The sequence below is a fragment of the Tursiops truncatus genome, chromosome 6 (genome assembly GCF_011762595.2).
Source record: "Tursiops truncatus isolate mTurTru1 chromosome 6, mTurTru1.mat.Y, whole genome shotgun sequence".
Classification (NCBI taxonomy): domain Eukaryota; kingdom Metazoa; phylum Chordata; class Mammalia; order Artiodactyla; family Delphinidae; genus Tursiops; species Tursiops truncatus.
The window spans coordinates 97,971,824-97,990,574 of record NC_047039.1 but is presented as its reverse complement, the minus strand read 5'-3'; the positions used below and the strand labels follow the sequence as shown (position 1 = coordinate 97,990,574).

At 46.0% G+C, this 18,751-nt stretch overlaps 1 protein-coding gene across 1 annotated transcript in view; it reads left to right on the top strand.

The window, feature by feature from the left end:
- Positions 1-18,751, top strand: part of ASTN2 (astrotactin 2) — a 986,509-nt gene that overhangs the window by 854,182 nt on the left and 113,576 nt on the right. Inside the window, exon 20 of the mRNA XM_033858475.2 lies at positions 5,679-5,820. Coding sequence (XP_033714366.2) covers positions 5,679-5,820 — 142 coding nt within the window. The remainder of the gene's footprint in view (positions 1-5,678; positions 5,821-18,751) is intronic.

Genomic DNA, 18,751 nt, shown 5'->3' with positions numbered 1-18,751 from the left:
CTCAGTGAATGTGAGAATCATCACGCACTGGTTCTTCCGATGTAAAATAACATTGTTTTGGAAGAAGTGAACCAACTGCAGCTGAATGGTGTGAAGCCCTCAAAGATGCATTTTGTCACTGACAAGGTCTCAGAATGAATTTCTTCATTTGTCCAAGTAAAGGAAAGGTGGGGAAATGCAGAGCCCTGCCTCTCCCTGGGCACTGTAGCAAAGAGCATCTGTAGGTTAGAGAGAGGCCAGAGCCACGAGGCCAGGCCCAGAGTGGCTCTAAATCCCCTTGGCGTTTCTTGAAAAGAGTGTGGAGTCCCAAGCAGGGACCTTTCTCCCCACCTGGGCTAAATAACTCACAGCTCTGGCCCCTTCCATTTTGGAATTTCTTTGCTGCTTTTCTCCCAACCTGTTTTCAATTTGCTGTTGTGGCCAGCTTTGACTGTGACCTCAACTCAATCAGAATAGAGAGAGCAAGCGAGAGAGAGAGAGAGAGAGAGAGAGAGAGAGAGAGAGAGAGAGGGAGAGGGAGAGGGAGAGAGGAGAAGGAGAAGGAAAACAAGGAGGAAGAGGATCGAGGGAGTGATGAAAGGGGAGGGAGAGAGAGAATTGAGGCAGGGGGTGGGGCCTGTAGAAAAATCGCTCTGTGCTTTGTTGGGTTGGTTCTGTAGCTTCAGCAGAATTGTGATTGACCTTTTCTGTGGATGGTAATGAGAGCAAGGCTGGAGTCTGAGTGGATAAAGAAATGTGTGTGAGGGTCTGGCCCAAGCCCACTCGGGTTACAGCCCCAGAAGAGCCATAATGGGGAACAGGCGCATTCCTGTACAGCGACTCCCAACTCCCTATCTGTTTTCAAGGAAAGAAAAACAGAAAAAGAATGTTAGAGTCTTGGACAGGCATGGGCAAGGCGGCAGTAGCAGCCTGGGTCCAGGAGGGTTCTGCCATGTGGCCATAACGACTTCCTAGAGAGGAGGGGACAGAAGTGGCCGGGGCAGAGTGTCCTAGTGGAAGGCACATGGCGCTCAGAGGCAGAAGAGCTGGATTTGGGTTCTGGCCTCTGCCTGGGAGTAACTTTGAAGCCTTGAATGGGGGTGTAACATTCCTGAGCCTCTATATTTCTATCAGGGAATGTGGCAGAGTTTTAGGATTCAAATATTTTAAGCAATTAAACTTTTTTTTTTTTTTTTTTTTTTTTGTGGTACGCGGGCCTCTCACTGCCGTGGCCTCTCCCGTTGCGGAGCACAGGCTCCGGACGCGCAGGCTCAGCGGCCGTGGCTCACGGGCCCAGCCGCTCCGCGGCATGTGGGATCTTCCCGGACCGGGGCACGAACCTGTGTCCCCTGCATCGGCAGGCGGACTCTCAACCACTGTGCCACCAGGGAAGCCCAAGCAATAAAACTTTTAAGCCGAGATTTTTAAAAGTTTTTATTTTCAACCTAAATAAAACATGGACCATTAGTATATAAATAGATCAAACTGGAGTTGATCTGGTTGAAGGTTAGTATAGGTATAGAAGAGACAGCCTTCAGCACCCACCATAGCTGCCATTTCTTCTTATCCCCAGATATTCTAATTCTGAAGCCACTGTTAGAATTTATTACATGTGTGAGACCTGTTGAACATCTTCTGTCTCTCCTGGGCATTCTATCTTTCTCAGAGATTTCAAGTTTAAGAAGATGACAGGGTGGAGCTGTGTACCATGTACATTACAGTGCCCGGAACATAGTAAATACCCAGTAAATAAAGCTCACATTCGTGTTGAATAAAGTTGGTCACAAACTGAGGAGCACAGGCTCCTGGGGCAGCTTTGGAAGCTCTTCAGTTCTCAGTGATTTTATCTCAGTGCGCTGGCTGGTATGAATTATCTCACAGGCCATAGGAGTGAAGAGACCAAGTTTAGTTCCAAGTCTACCTCCCACTTTGTGTATGGCCACAGACATGCCACTTTCTTTATCTGGGCTTTGGTTTCGTCACCTGGAAAAGGAGCCATTTGGATACAAATAACCTCTAAGGGTCCTTATATCTCCTCTGTTATGATGACACAATAATAAAAACAATAATGATAGCTGATATGTTTTTTGAGCTCTTACTGTATACCAGACATTGTACTAATAATTACAAATAGTTATTATTTGTAAACAATATACATTAGACAGCATTATTATACCCATTTATCATATGATAAAATAGATGTAGAGAGTCAAGTCCAAAGCAAGCTGTAAGTGGGGATGTACCAGGATTTAATTCTAGGCAGTGTAAATGCAGGGCCCAACCTCTTAACCACTGCACTTTATTATTGTTCATTCAATTATAATGCTTCCAGACGTGGAACATGGTATACTGTGGAACCACAATACATGCGTTGAATCGCACTGGTTCACCTTTGTACATGGAGAAGCCCCCAGGCCTTTCTTAGTTGCCCCTCCACTGGGAAAGGAAGGACAGTGAGGGTCGCTGCATTCACCTGTCCCCTTCTAGCTTGCATTTAAACCTTCTGGAATAGAGTGCCAGAACAAGCAATCTTACAATTCACTTTATGGGTCTGTATTTAACAACCCTTCCTGTTGTCAGATTACAAGGTGTATAAGGCCTTTTATTGTTTCATTTCCCAAGCCCATAGAGCTAAGAGAGTGGCATGAATTCAATCTCAAACTGAAAAGAATTGAGAAAGTTCCCTTCCTAACACTGTCGTTTTTTTTTTTTAAACATTCTCTAGGAGGCAGCATAACATAAAAGAAAAGGTATGGCTTTGGAATTAGGATGATATGGGTTCAAATCTCAGCTCTGTCTCTTCCCAAATTTGTGAGCTTAACTTCAGCTTTATAACAGAGATACTAACATTTAACTCAGTAAGATTGAATGTTGTGAGGATTAAATGGGAAAAACAGAAGTTGGCACTAAGATATCAGTTTCCTTCATATTAACTCTTTTCATTTGAAGGTTATTATGTATATATAGCCCCAAACAGAACTGGACACTAAGTATCCTTATAATGTGCTTATAGGACTATTGATATACTCCACACTATCCAGTTTCTTCACTTGAACTAAACCTGTAAACCTTAGAACTGTGTGCCGGTCTTACTGACCAGACGTATTTATGGGGCTTTTATCCCTGGTCTAAATTATTCTGAAATGCATGGAAATATCTGGAAAACTATGTCCATTTGAAAATGAATGTCAACCATCTTTTGGCTTGAAGACAGTTAATTAATACAGGCCACAGGCATACTGAATTCCCTCACGAAGGGCCAACTCTTTCAATGGCTATCTGGAAACAAACTGAGAAGCAGACAGACATGTATCCAAGCTCAAAGAAAACAAGTGCAAGCAGCCAGACACGGAATCGTGAAAAACCAAGAGAAACAAAGCCCTCACTCCATCCAGTGAATAGGCCCATGTTTTTTCTCCTTTATTTTTCACCCCATACATTATTCTGCTTTGATACCTATTGGAAGACATTGTTGGTTTATGATTTTACTATGGAAGAAGCTGGACATAAGAGACCTATAGAAGAAATAGGGATGCCAAAATTTGAGATAAAAGAAGCGTTAAATTTACCTCTTCATTTTTTAATAGCAAAACCTCTGGTTCTAGACAGACTTTCTTCCTGGACTCAGCCTTTCTTTCTAGATTCCAGACCCATAAAAGAGTCATTGACCCCTTGCTACAGAAAGGAAAACTGAGACTTGAGAAGTTAAGGGACCTGTGATAAATGGTAGAACTCAAATTCAGTCCCAAGTCTCCCTGGCAATAGCAGCTGAACTTGTATGTCCCTGACATTAGCCTGATTCAGACACTTGTTCTGGCATCTACATATCGAATCTATGAACTGTCTTTGTAAAAAGCAGAAAACAAAAAACACTACTCAGCAGATCTGCTTTGTTGGACCATAGGGACAAATACGTTTTAGAACTGTTGTCCGTCTGAATCCCAGGGCCATCTAGACAGTTCAGTCAGACACGTGTCACATGGTTCACTTGTGAGTGAAGGATGAAATTCTTTATGAGACCAAAAGGAAGTGATCTGTAAATTCTGTCCCCTCAGTTCCCTGGTAGAGAAGCACCGTGTCTTCTCAGACCCTCGGCCAACATTATTGTTTCATGATGGTACCATGACGTTGGATTGTCCTTAATCCCAAGTAGAGAGAAGATAGTTAACAGATGTCCTCCTCTTGTTTATACCGAGAATCTAAGCGAGGAGAGACTACAAGGCCCTCCATATCAGGCATGAAGAAGAACAAGAAATCAACAGTCGGGCGGCCTCATATCATTTCATATCGTGTGGTATACGATACCTCACGTGCCTCTAAGACCATCCTGTTTTAGAACTGGAAAGGAACTTAGAGGCCATGTAGTCTGGCTCATTTACTTTATTTTTAAGTGATTTTTATTGATTTTTTTTTTCTTGTTACAAAAGCAATACATGTTCCTTGTAGATAATTTTAAAACGAGAGATAAGCAAAAATAAGAGAGAAAAAAATACCCATTATCTAACTTTCCAGACAAAGCCACTGTTATTCATTTACTATATTTTATTCCTTCTTTTTCTAGATAGATAAATGTATAAAATGTCCACCAAAAATTATTCTGTAATAGTGTAACCTATCTTTTTAAACTTACTATGCCATGAATATCCTTTCAAATAACTTCGTATTTTTCCACAATATTATTTTAATGGCTATAAAATATTCCATTGCATCATTGAACTATAATTGATATTACTGTTTTGATATCATTGAACACTTAGTTGTTTTAAAATTCCTGCTAGTTTAAATAGTACCACAATGTTTATCCTCATAACTTAATCTTTGTGCACATCTATGTTATTTTATTTTTTCGGAAATCCTGACAGTGACTCTAGCACCTTCACTCTACAGAGGAGAAAACTAGAGTACAGAGATGGGAATTTAGTTCTCCAAAGCTATACAGCAAATTCTTCACAAAGCTAAGACTAGATCCGAAGATCCCAGATGTTCAGTTATTCTTTCTAGTCTTCGTCTCGTCTTCTTTATGAGCCCTATTTCTAGTAAACTTCAGCAGCCCCCTAAAATCCAATGGCTAGACTGACTTTTAGAAATCATGGGGTTCGGGGCACTTTCTCTTCTATTGTCCCTTCCTATCTCATGACCTTCATCACTAATCAATCATAGAACTCTTTCCCCCTTAGCCAGACCAGTCTCTGTCCATCTCAACATGACACTCCGTGAATCCAGTACCAGTGCGTAAGAGTGACTGTATGGCATGAGACCTATTTTATATCCTTAGTCCAACTCCTTCATCGTACAAGGAAGGAACCAGCAATTCCAAGGAGGCTTGCTTAAGGAGTTAAGAGGAAGTTAGTGGCAGTGACAAGGCCAGAATAGTTATTCTAGACAGAAAGCGCTGTCCTCCTGTTGCATTTTCATGCATTTTTATTACACAATAATTTACCTCATTTGAGCTTTGCTACAATGTTATCAAGGTAGGTATTAGTATCTCCACTTCACAGTTGAGAAAATTCAGGCATAAATTTAAAAACGAATCATCAGGAGTAGACACTGATCTGTGTCATTTTCATATCCTGTGCTTGTTCTGTCCATTAATCCTCTTAATAATGGTATCCAGACATTTGATGGGTTTGGACAATAGCAGGAATGTCTGCTCACCAAGGCCTGAGCTGGGGAGCTCATCTTTCTTTGTCTCCCTCCAGGAGAATTCCTGAGTTTTGCCGATGACTTACTCTCTGGCCTGGGTACATCTTGTGTAGCAGCTGGTCGAAGCCATGGAGAGGTCCCTGAAGTCAGTATCTACTCCGTCATCTTCAAGTGTCTGGAGCCCGACGGTCTCTACAAGTAAGACATACTTTGTGTGTGGGGAGCGTGAAGCAGACAGGACAATTGTAAGTCTGGGAGGCAAGGCACGAGTCATCTGTCCAGACCAGCCTAATGTTTTATAGGCCAGTCTGTATGTGCACCTTAATATGCTAAGGCTTAGAAGTGTCCATTGGAGAAGTATGGCCACAGTGAGTCACAGAATCATACAAGGTTAGTGATAAAGGGTCCAGGGAGGCCAGTAACTTAAAACCGTCCCTCCTACTGATGAAGAATCTGCAGCCCAAAGAGGGAAAGTGGCAAGTTAGCAAGGAAGGCTGTGACAGGAGTCCCTGCCTGGTGTTCTTTTCTCAATTCCGTGATATTTCCTCTGAAAAATGTTAGATTAGCATATCAGAAGTGTATACGTATATGTAGTATATATACATATAATTTTTTTTATTAGTAGATTCATCCAGTCCCTTAGTAATAGTGTCATCATCACACTTTCACAGAGTAGATTAGAGTCATTGCATCCAAATTTCTGGAGATGCAAAGAAAGTCATTCTGAGACTCATCTGTTCATCTCAGAGGGAAAACGGAGTCATTTTTTCTCTTTTTCCCAACTCAGTGAGTGTTGCCACATTCGGATGCAACCATCATAAGCTATAACATACAGTTCTAGCAACCAGCTCTCTTCATTCTCTAATTATGAAACCATAGGCCGCCTCCCTTACTAATCTAGAAAGCTGCAGTTGTTGACAAGGTGGGCATTGGTTTTTTTTTTCTTTTTAACATCTTCGCTGAAGTATAATTGCTTTACAATGGTGTGTTAGTTTCTGCTGTATAACAAAGTGAATCAGCTATACATGTACATATATCCCCATATATCCTCCCTCTTGTGTCTCCGTCCCTCCCACCCTCCCTATCCCACCCCTAGGTGGACACAAAGCACCGAGCTGATCTCCCTGTGCTACGAGGCTGCTTCCCACTAGCTATCGATTTTACATTTGGTAGTGTGTATATGTCCATGCCACTCTCTCACTTCGTCCCAGCTTACCCTTCCCCCTCCCTGTGTCCTCAAGTCCATCTCTATGTCTGCGTCTTTATTCCTGTCCTGCCCCTGGGTTCTTCAGAACCATTTTTTTTTTTCGAGTCCATATATATGTGTTAGCATACGGTATTTGTTTTTCTCTTTCTGACTTACTTCACTCTCTATGACAGACTCTAGGTCCATCTACCTCACTACAAAGAACTCAATTTTGTTTCTTTTTATGGCTGAGTAATATGCCATTGTATATATGTGCTACATCTTCTTTATCCATTCATCTGTTGATGGACACTTAGGTTGCTTCCATCTCCTGGCTATTGTAAATAGAGCTGCAGTGAACATTGTGGTACATGACTGTTTTTGAATTATGGTTTTCTCAGGGTATAAGGTAGGCATTGTTGACCAATTAATTATTCAACTCATTATTTTTTTTTCTTTTATTCATTGATTCATTCACTTATCCATCCATCTATCCAACCATTTATCCATCTCTCCATCCATCCATCCATCCATCCATCCCATTCATCTGTTTATTCACTCTTATACTCCATCATTCATTCACTTGTTTATTCATCAATTCTTTCATTCATTCACATTTTTATTTACTCATTTGTAACTCATTTACTTATTCAGCAGACATTGTCTGAAGATTTCCTGTGTCTTGGTACTGTGCTAGAGTGCAAGTATAAATGTGCCTACGACAAAGTTTCTACCCTCAGGTAACTTATAACCTAATGGTAGTATGGAAGACCACAGAATGTGGATTCAGATCTGGCTATGACATATTTAGTTGTGTAGCCTTAGATAAGTCGCTTTACCTCTATGAGCCTCCGTAAAAGAGAAATAATAAAACCCAGGTTGCAGAGTTGCATGAGAATTAAACCAGGAGCAACCTAGCATAGTATCTAAGTATGTGCTCAGTAAATATTAGCCCCTTCACCATCTGCAAATCTCCCTCCCCTCCAAAACACATCCTATCCCCACTTCCTCTGGAAGACCATGACTTTTCTGAAGACCACGGGGCTCTTTTGAACATGTGACATATTGAGACTCATTGGTAACACCCAGTGCGTTCACGTACCAAACTCAGGAATATCACCGTAAGATGGAAACCAGGGCTTCTGACTCTGTCTTTGCCACTGACTATCCATCTCATAGATGTTAGGGCCCAGGTTTTATTTCATTCAGAAGGGCAAACTCAGTTGGGGACGGTGAGAGCTGTAGGGATGAAATCCCAAAAGTACAACATGCTATCAGGTGTCTTCCAGTGGGACATGTGTGCAAACTTCACAGAGGCGATAGCATTTACCTCAGGCCTTCAGTAATGATTTGGTATTTAGATCTTGGGAGCGCGAGTCTATAGCCTCTCAGTAAGCTCTGACACCAACCCCTTGGGCTTTAGGGTCACTGCATCTATGAAACACGAGTATGTGACTAGATTATGGGCTGTATGATCCGCTCCAACCCTAAAGACTATGATCGTGTGCAGAAAACAGCATTTTTGCAAGACTGCTTATGGCTGGTTTCTGGATCTTCTGTCGCTCACTGAGGGCATAGACTGCACTGGAGGCGTACAGAGCTGGGTTCAGATCTCCACCCTGTGCTTTCTCAGCTTGGCACTGAGTGAGCTGCTCAACCTTCCAGCCTCCGCTTCCTCCTTCGTGAAGATGTAAGTAATACGGTGTCTGGCTCACTGGGACCCCAAGAGGTTTGATGAGCTTGTAATGCACAGAAGTTCTTCACTTTGTCACAAGCCCCCAGCAGGAAAGTGAGAAGTGTTAGCTGTTACCATCGTTGCTCTTGTTGCCCTTGCTGTAGTAATAATTAATTTCAACTCCCTCCGCCTCCATTCTCCAGCTGCTGGGAGAGACAGCATCTAGCAGAGAGGGACCGAGCCCTGGCAGGTGATTCCTATCTGCTGAGACACAAGTAGTAACCCTGTCTCTGGGTGACACTGTGGGGACTTGGCGTTAGCCAGGCTGGAAGCCTACAGGCCCATTATGTAGAAAGCAGTGAAATGTTTTATGGAACCCCGAAAGCAATTAACACTTAGAGCTGACAAATCAGCCGCCATCCTTTACACACACACACACACAGACACACACACACACACAGACACACACACACACACCCGGCCCCCATCTCCTTCCCACCTCGTGAAGCAGGAACATCCTTTCTTCTCCTGTCCTGGAAATGTGCTTGTCATGAGCCTGTCATCCCTAACTCTGAACACTTCTTTATTTTATTTTTGAAATCGATTTTATTAATGGCCCTGGGATCTGGGCGCTCTGACAAGGAGCCAGGGTGTTGTTTGGACTCGTCTCTTATCCCACTGGCGGCTCTCCTTCCCTGAAGTCTGACCGATTCGGTCTCAAGTTTTAAAATAGTTCCAGTGTCAGTTCTTGGGGGTTTTCATTTTCTGCTTGCTTGTTTCTTACCAAAATTAGTTTTCTTCTTCTTGGGCCAAAAAGGCCATGTGTGGCAGTGGAAAGAGCGCAGGCTTTGGAGACAAGCGGAGCTGGGTGCAAATCCTGATTCTGCTGAGTGGTCACGACCTGCCCTGGGTCAAGTCATTTTTTCACTGCTCTATGCAACAGTTTCTCCCACTGGGAAAGGGGGCTGATAATCTTTCCATTCTCGTAGAGTTATAGGGAAGAGCATTAAGTAAGAAACTCCACGAACAGGGTTTTTCAGATTGCATGGCATACGGGAGGTCTGCAGGAAATGTTGGTTACTTTTGCTTCTTCCTGTTTCATTCTCCTTGACTCAGTTGATGGTTTTCAGTGTCTCTTTTTTCCAAGGACAATCCCAGAAGAGCTATTCTCTATGAGGCAGGTTGGGGTCCCACTAGCCCTGAAAAGAATGAGTACCCGGGATCATTTGGGGAGAAATAGGATGAAAAGAGAGCATGGTCCAGACCCCTGAGTTTTAATTAAGCACAGCTGGGCACCAAACCTTCCATCCATGCTGCCAGAAGGTGTGATGGAAGGATTCAGGTGACACAGGCATGGAGGCGCACTCTCTCAGGCAGGAAGTCTGGGTTCACATCCCACTACTGCCACTTCTGCCTCTGGGACCTTGGGCAGAATGTTCACATCCTCTCCTTGTTTCACAAGTTCAGGATCTTCAAAATGAAGATGCATTAGATCCACCCGAGCTTGAGAGTTCTGGGAATGCATACTTCTGCCGTGGGACTTTTTTCTCATTCTCTCTCTTCTCCTCCGGGGCTCTTGCTCTTACAACTTCACCTTTGTTTTACCCTACCATACCTCTCTGCATCTCTGTCCGTCTCCCCTTTCCTTTTTTTTTTTTTTTTTTTTTTTTTTTGCGGTACGCGGGCCTCTCACTGTTGTGGCCTCTCCTGTTGTGGAGCACAGGCTCTGGACGCGCAGGCTCAGCGGCCATGGCTCATGGGCCCAGCCGCTCCGTGGCATGTGGGATCTTCCCGGACCGGGGCACGAACCCGTGTCCCCTGCATCGGCAGGCGGACTCTCAACCACTGCGCCACCAGGGAAGCCCTCCCCTTTCCTTTTATTCCCTCTCTCGTGTGAGTACTCTCTGCATAGCTCACTGTCTTTGTCTGTCTGCCATTCTCCAATCATTCCTTTTTTGCCTTTCTATCTGTTAATCTCTGAATTTCTGTTTCTCTGTCCTGTTTCTTATTTGAGTTTTGGTTCCTCCTTCTCTCTCTCTGAATCAGGCCCCTCTTTATCCCCACTCCCTCTCTGCACCCCACCTAGGAAGGCAAATTGCTTCTGCAGCCCCTCTATCCATGTAATTTTACACAGCACCGCAGAGTTGAGACCAATTGGAGGAGTGAGAGTCAAGGCTGATTCTCTCGTCCTAAGCTCACCCTGGTGTAACAAAACAGAAACATCAGCATTTGGGCCTGTTTAAATTGAATGTCCTTGTTTGTTTCATTTGTTTTACTTTTGAATGAAAATAAACAAAGAGCAGCAGAGGGAGAGGGTCCCCAGACGTTCTGACAGTGTGACCAGCTCTTGCGCCTTTGGGTTGCTGGAGTCCGAGGGTAACCCCGAGCAGGAATCTCCACTCAAGGTGGGAGGGTCCGCCCAGGCTGGGCACTCGCCATCCCTGCCCTTGCCTGGCTGGAGGCCTAGACACCCTTTTTGTCGCCACTCCCCAATTTCCTATTGTCCAAGGTAATTAGCCTCTGTCTTGTCTTGGCTGCCTTGCTTTCTCTGATCGTGGATGACTGCCAAAGTGTCCTGCGCAAACACACAGCAGCAGCCAGGCCTAATTCCTGGGGTGGGAGCTCATTCCCACACATGCAGAGGCTTGCTCCAGGCCTGCCCTCACCTCCTTGGCCTCAGCTCTGTGAAAGGAATGCCAAGGGAGCCTGCGTCCTGCAGCCACGTGCCAACATCCACGGTGGGACCAGAGGCTCAGGGGAAATGTTCCTTCTTATCAGGGGTGGCTGGAGTTGGAGGAGAGGAGTAAAAGGAAAACCAGGGCCCTGGAGGAGGGAAGAGCCTGAGGTCAGGAGTCAGACAGCAGTTCCCACGCTTGTTCCAAGCGAGACCTGGGCCCAGTTCCTCCTGCTGCTCGGGCCTTGATGTTCTCATCTGTGAAATGGAAAAGTTAAACTCAGTGAGCTCTGTGACTTGCACGCTGAGGTAGAGATGGAGACTCCAGACCGGTGTCCTGATTCTCAGTGTCCCCAGTACTTCCTGGATACCAGGAGTGTAGTGATGATAATAGTTTATTGAGCACTCACTATGTGTCAGGAACAGTGCTTTAAGGATGTTACACGTGCTCTCTCATTTCATCCTCGCCATAACCCTGTGGAACTGGTATCATCATCATCATCATGTTTCATTTCACAGAGGGAAAAACTGAGACTTAAAGAAGTAAACATTTTGCCCAAAGTCACATGATAAAAAGAGAGAGAGCTGAGAGTCATACCCAAGCTGACCCACCCTTCCCTTCCCCCACATGCTGTCCCTGCCCGTGTCCACTCACACATGGGGAGTTGTCAGAAGTACCTGGTAAGAATAGTGGAAGAGGGCCTTCTAACTGCAAGCAAATGTTTGCAATGGAAAGAACTTTGGGGACAAGAAGACCCTGATCCTCAGGAAAGGTACTTCACACCTCATCTTTCTCATCTGTAAAATGGAGCTTATTAATTCATCCATGAAATGGAGATAATTAATTATACCTCCCCAAGTTTTTGCAAAGATTAAACTCGATAGTATATGAGAAAGTGCTTTGAATTTGTCCTAAGATTGTGTGAACGTGAAACGTTATGATCACTCTGTCAAAAAAAGCAGCCAAGGGACGGGCAATAGATATTTTGAATCCACATCCCTTCCCACACCCCACCCCAATATACATATTTTTAAGTTAGGCCTTTGAAATCAGACAGAGGTGAGTTTTTACCTTGGCTCCAATACCTGCACTGTGTGGCCTTGGGCAAATTTCTTAATCTCTCTGAGTTTCAATTTTGTCGTCTTTAAAATGGAATCATGACAGGACCTATTTCATAGGATTGTGAGGATTCGATGAACTGAAACATGTAAAGAGCACAAGAGAGTGTCTAGCTCATTGTCAGTACTTAATAAATGATGAGAGGGGGAAGGATAACCACTGTTATTACTCTTTGTGATTATATACTTTACCTAAGCTTCGTGCCTGGGGTTGCCACTGTTGGCCACTGTGTTCTCAGCATTCCAGTGGGGAGAGCAAGTTAATCCTTCGTCTGGCACTGATTCCTTTATTCATCATTCCCTAGGCACACTTGCTAGAATGTATTAGAATGTACCTTCCATAAGGTCTTTGCTTCTACTGTTCTTTCCCCAGGATAGCCTTCTCCTGGCTCTTCCCATGATCAGTACCTTACTCTCCTTCAGGTCTAGGATTAAATGTCATTTCCTTAGAAAGCCCTTCTTTGACCACATTATCTACAACAGATAACACCTGCTATACACACAGACGCATAAAGCCATGGCACTTACTAAAGCTGTAGTGATTCAGTATCTAATTTATTGGTTTGTTGTCTGTCTTTTCACACCAGACCGTCAGCTGCATAGAGCAGGGTCTATGTCGGCCTTTGTCATCCTGTATTCCTGCTGCCTAGAACAGTGTCTGATGCCAGTAAAGAATCCAGTAAATCGTTGTTGAATGATTTGAACAAATTTCGAAGTCAGTGCAGAAATCTGGAGATACTGACTTCTCCCCTTCACTCACTCACCATCTCTAACTCACTTTCTCACCAAATATTCAGGAGACAGCCACTGTGTGTCCGGCTGTGGTCTGGTACCATATCTCTACATCTATCTCTAGGTTTCTATGTCTCTGTATCTATCTATCTACCTATCTACCCATCTATCTACCTATCTTAAATCTTACCTAATTTAATCCTGAAAACAACTCTCTAAGGCAGTGACTGTTACTCTTGTCCAACAGATTAGGCTGTAAAGGCACAGAGAGGTTAGATAAGTTGACCAGAGCCTCAAGGCTCGTAAATGGAGAAGATACAATTTGAATTCAGCCAATTTATTTCCAGAGCTTGAACTTGAAATTACCACACTAGTTTATGAGAAGAATTGGACATGTCGAAGTAGCAAGGTTCAGGGGTGGAAGCTGTTTAAAGGGATCTTTTGTGCAGAGATCCATACTCAGATGAGCTGGAAACACTATGGAAAACAGATTTTGAGTCCTGACACCGAAAGCTACACGACTCCCACTGAACTCCAGACTTCTCCCTGCCTCTGCAACCCTGGTGATGCCACGTAAACAGTTGAGCCCTGAGTCTGCACAAGGACCCCTGCTCTTCCTAGGAATGTACTCCCAATGCCATTCTTGAGATGCCCAGTATCTCCAGCTCTCATCTGCTGGGTTGTTTCCCAACATCCCCAGGCTGCCATGTGTTTCTGCAAACAAGTCCAGGCTCCCTGCCCCAAAATACGATTCCAAAAGCCCAGGGGGCTTGACACCTTGGATGGAGCATTGCTGGGCCCCCCATCACCTCCAGGAACCCCCCCACCCCCTGCCCGGGCACATCCAGGGCAGCACATCGAAGAAGCAGCCAGGGCCACCGCCATGGATACTATAATTACATATTAGATGGAATCCCAAAGTTTCCTTTTATTTACATTCCTACCCTACCCTCTTCATTTCCTCTCTTTGTGCCAAGAATCAGCACAGAATTTACTGGAAAAAGCATGAAAGTCATCAGGAGCCCTTCAGGTCTGGCGTTTATGAATGCTTGCCCAGATGAAGGGAGGCGAGAGACTGGAGGGTCATCCTGCGTCTGGCCCTAAGCAGCTATGAAGCCTTGGACAAGGAGTTTCCATTTTGGAGGCCTGCGTTTCTCCCTTTGTAGAAGAGGGATCGAATGGGGCCAACCCAAAGAATGTTTCATGAATTCAGGTGAATTCGGAGGCTGTGTATCTCAGGAGGTAATGGAGGCAAGGATTTGGACTCCAAGCCCTGGCGATCAGAGAGGAAAGGGTTGGAGTCCGGGCGGAAGAGTTTCATTCAGCTTAAGGCTCCATGCTTCTTCCCTCTTCCAGCTTCAGTGACCCTGTCTATGCAGTGGGCCTCTTGAGCCAAGTCCCAGCGTGACCGGGCCAGCTTCTCAGGGGACTTTCAGCTCCTGGGAGGAAGGAGATATGCACAGAGGAAGCCTTCCATGCTGACCGGGGCCTGGGCTGTAGCCTCTGAGAGCTGAGGCTGAGGCCCAAGGTTGATCCAGGACACAGAAGGGAAAGAAGCCAGGACGGGCCTGACAATTCCTGCCTTGCTCTTTACTGGCTTTTTCTCCCCACTGTGAAACTCTCTCAGTCCTTTTTTTCTCTTCAACCCTCTCTCCCTCCCTTCCTTCCTTCCTCTTCTCCCCCCCCACTCCTCTCTCGCTTCCTCTCTCCCTGAGTCCTCTCCTGTTTTTCTAACATCTCTCCTCTCCCCCCACCCCCGCCACCCCTTTTTGTCCATTTCTGGTTGTTTCTGACTCCTCTTTCCCTCTCTTTCTTCCCGTCCCATCCTTGCTCTCTCTCTGCTCCGGGCTGCCTCTCTCTCAGCACTCTGACTTCTCGTCTGTCTGTCTGTCTGTCTGTCTCAGTCTTTGTGTCGGTGTCTCCTTCTCTTATACTCGCTCTCTCTGTATCTGTACATCCTGCCTCTTTCTCCTTTTCTTAGCACTCCTTAGTCTCTCTTGCTTGGTCCCATGATCTCTCTTCTTCCATGTTCCTGTGCGTTATCTACCCGCTCCACCCCTCCTACCACAGCCTAGGAACAAAGGTCTGGACCTATTATATGACACTGGGGTGAACAGCCAGTTGGGTGTGGCCAAGGGTCCCAGAACTCAGCAGGGGCCGGGCGCCTCTGATGTCCCATAACCCAGATGGAATGTGAACTTTCTCTGGCTGTGGTGCCCTGTCCTATTGGTCAGGGGGTGGGGTGAGGGGGGGCAGCCTAGCTACTCAAGACTCAATTCCATCTAGCGTCAGGTCACACTAACCTCTCCAAAGTGTTCAGTTGGGGCCCCAGAGAGGGAAAGAGCTGTCCTCAAGCCAGAAGCAAATACAGCCGTGAGTCCCAAGCCAAGAGAGACTCGTAGAGGAAAAATAACGCTGTTTTTCAGCCGACAGACAGCGAGGCTCCTAAAACCTGCTGGGGACTCTCAGGCAGGCTGTTCTTTCCTCAAGCTGCATCAGGATTTCATCCAGGAATGGGACGCCAGCCAGGCTTCTAGAGGGACAGGGCACAGGCTGCTTGTGCAAACTCGTGGAGGGTGGAGAGATGGGACCTGAGGCCGTGCTGGGGAACTAGGCCTTGAATGCCAGGCATAGGAGCTGAACTTGGTCCTGCAGGCAGTGGGGAACCAAGAAAAGCTGTTGAGCAGGCCCAGGCTGTATTTACACCTGTGTTTTTGGTGACAACCCTCACTGGGGTGTGGAGAACAGGCTGCGTTGAGTTGAGAGACAGTGAGGCCATTTGGTGCAAGTAAAGGCGAGGTCCTCACACATTGGGGATCCAGTGAGTGGTGCCCTGCGTAGGGCATGTGCTGGGTAGAAGTGGAGCAGCATGGGCTCAGCTCAGTTCTGGAAACATCTGGAAACAGCTTTTCCTCTTCTTAACAACTGGTGTCTGTGCTGAGCACTCAGGAAAAGGACATATATGTTGGGTATCCACAATGTGCCTTATACTAAGCTAGTCACCTGGGATTCAGAACTAACCAACCCAAACAGTCTCTGCCCTCATGGAGCTCAGAGTCATGGTGGGGAGGCAGAGGAGACTAGCTCGATGATGCTTCACGTCATGCTCTGATGGGAAAGACTGGGGGCTGTGGAAATATCAAGGAAGGCTCGCTAACCCAGGCGAGTCTAGTGCAGGGCCATTTTGCAGACCTGCTGTGAAGTCTTCCTGCAGAAGTAAGAGGAGGTGTTGCCCTGGGTTGAATAGCATCCCCCCAGAATTCATGACTACCTGAAACCTCAGAATGTGACCTTACTTGGAAATAGAGTCTTTGAAAATGTAATGAACTAAGGATCAAGATGAGATTTCACTGTAACTAGGTTGGTTCCTAAGTCCAATATAATATAGTGGCTGGTGTCACTCTAAGAGGAAAAGACACACAGAAGAAGGCCACGTGAAGATAAAGGTGGGGATTAGAGTTATGTTACCACAAGTCAAAGAACACCTGGGGCCCTCAGAAGCCAGAAAAGGCAAGGAAGGATCCTTCCCAAGAGCCCCCAGAGGGAGCCTGGCCCTGCCGACACCTTGATTTCAGACTCCTGGCCTCCAGAACTGTGAGATAATATGTTTCTGTTGTTTTAAGCCACTATGTCTGTGGTAATATGTTATGGCAGCTACAGGAAACTAATACAGGGGTTTCAGGCAGAGGATAGATTATGAGAAACCTGGAAACTGAGAGACAGCATGATGAGGCAGAGAGTAGATCTGGAGTCAGGAGGGCAAGGGGAGGTAAGAGAGCTGGGGCTACTGAGCAGGTGAGGGCCTCGCCAGCCGTGTTGGAGCCCCAAGGGCAGCGTGGCAAAGATTCAGTGGAGGATGGTATGAACAAGCCTCACGGCTGCAAGGAGAGTTGGCTTGCAAGGGGAAGACTAAACATCTAAACAACGTCCAGAGGAGAGGAAGCAGGTCAGCAGGGGCCCTAGAAATGATGCCCCTGGAGAACATTTCAGGGGCCTGGACGGTTTGTTCAAGTGAAGAGAGGACCCGGGAGGATGGCCCACCGTCTTCAGCCCTCTGTAGAGCCACACAGGTATCAGAGGCACAGATGTGCTCACTCTGACCCTGGGGAACAGGATGAGGTGAATGGCTGCGAGGAAGGCAAATTTCAGGTCACTGTCAAGAAACGTTCCAGGGCTGGCCTTCGGTGGGCTGGTAATCTCGGGGGGGTGTAAGCCCCATGCTTGGGGAGCAGGAAGCTGAGGGAGAGGGAACAAACCCTCGGCAGGGCTTTATAAGGAGGAACTGGCAAGTGACATGAATGGGTCAGTGTGACCAGATGCTCGATAACAGGGAGCAGTGGGGACAGTGGTAAACTAGAAATGGAGCAGAGAATCCTTAGCTCCAGCTAACCATTACTATGTGAGAACGTCAGCCATAAACCTCGGCTTAAATGAAATCTCTTAATTAGTACTTGCTGGAAACCAATTTAATACTGGTCATATAAACCAATTTTGTAGGTCACAATTAGCTTGCAGGTTATTAATTTAAAATCTCTAAGTTAACTCTCTCAGTATATAGATAAGGGAGCCGAGGCCCAGAGAGACCCATAGGCTTCACAGTGAAAGCAGAACCAGGATTAGCACACAGGGGTCCTGACACTCAATCCACGGCTCTTGCCAGCAGGCCTTGACTCCCTACCTTTTACCTCGGGGGTGCTTTGGTAGGGGGAAAGCACAGGGACATCTCAGCGTGGAGAGGAATTCCCAGGATGGGGTCACAAGCCACACTCGGCTCTGTGCCCAGCTATACTGCCCATCAACCAGGGGCCTTGGGCAAAGAGCTTCCTCTTCCTGAACCTCAGTTTCTTCCTCATCACAATGAGAAGACTGGATGGCAAAGTCCCTTCCTTCTCTGACCTTTTAGGACTCTAGGAACTCCTGAAATAGGAATGGACCCACACTCAAAGCCAGGCCTCTCCCTGCTCCCATTATCTTGGCTGTGGGTCCAACACCACATGCTGAGGGCCTCCCCCCGCCACCCACCCACTTCTAAACTCCCACCTCCATCTGTGAAGGAGGCTGTTGCTATGAGCAGTCTTGAGGTCATCACTGGAAAGGTGTTAACAGACTACAGGAGATCACCATGAATGATGTGCAGAAACTCAGAGGCAAGACAGAATCCAGATTTCTGGCATTTTTCCTTTTGCTTTATTCTCCTTTCCCCCAAGGACAGATTCCCCCATGTACCAACAACCCCATTCTGCTTTCACATTTGAATCACAGCACAATAGAGCTGGAGGACTCAGACATCATGGACCTGATCCTTCTCTCTTTATAGAAGAAACTGAAGTTCAGGGAGGGCAAGGGCCTGCCCTTGGTCACTCAGAGAACCAACATCAGAGCTGGACTGGACCAGGGCTCTAGATTCCACTATAGACCAGCTGCTGCTCTCTGGTCCTAGACCCGAGCACACACGCCCCCCCCCCCCATCATCTTGGGCATCTGAGAGGCTAAGAGTCTAGGATTTTAAGTTAGACTGTCCTAGTGTCAATTCAAATCTCAGTCACTTTCTGGCTGTACAACATACTTATTTTCCTGGGTCTCAATTTCCACATCTGTAAGGTGAGCGTATTGGTACTCCCTACATTAGAGTTTTGCTGTGATACAAATATAGAGTAGTTAACACATGCAAAGCTCCCAGGCATAGCAGGCCCAGCACACAGTAGGTGCTTAATATCAAGTACATACAAGACATTTCTTTAGT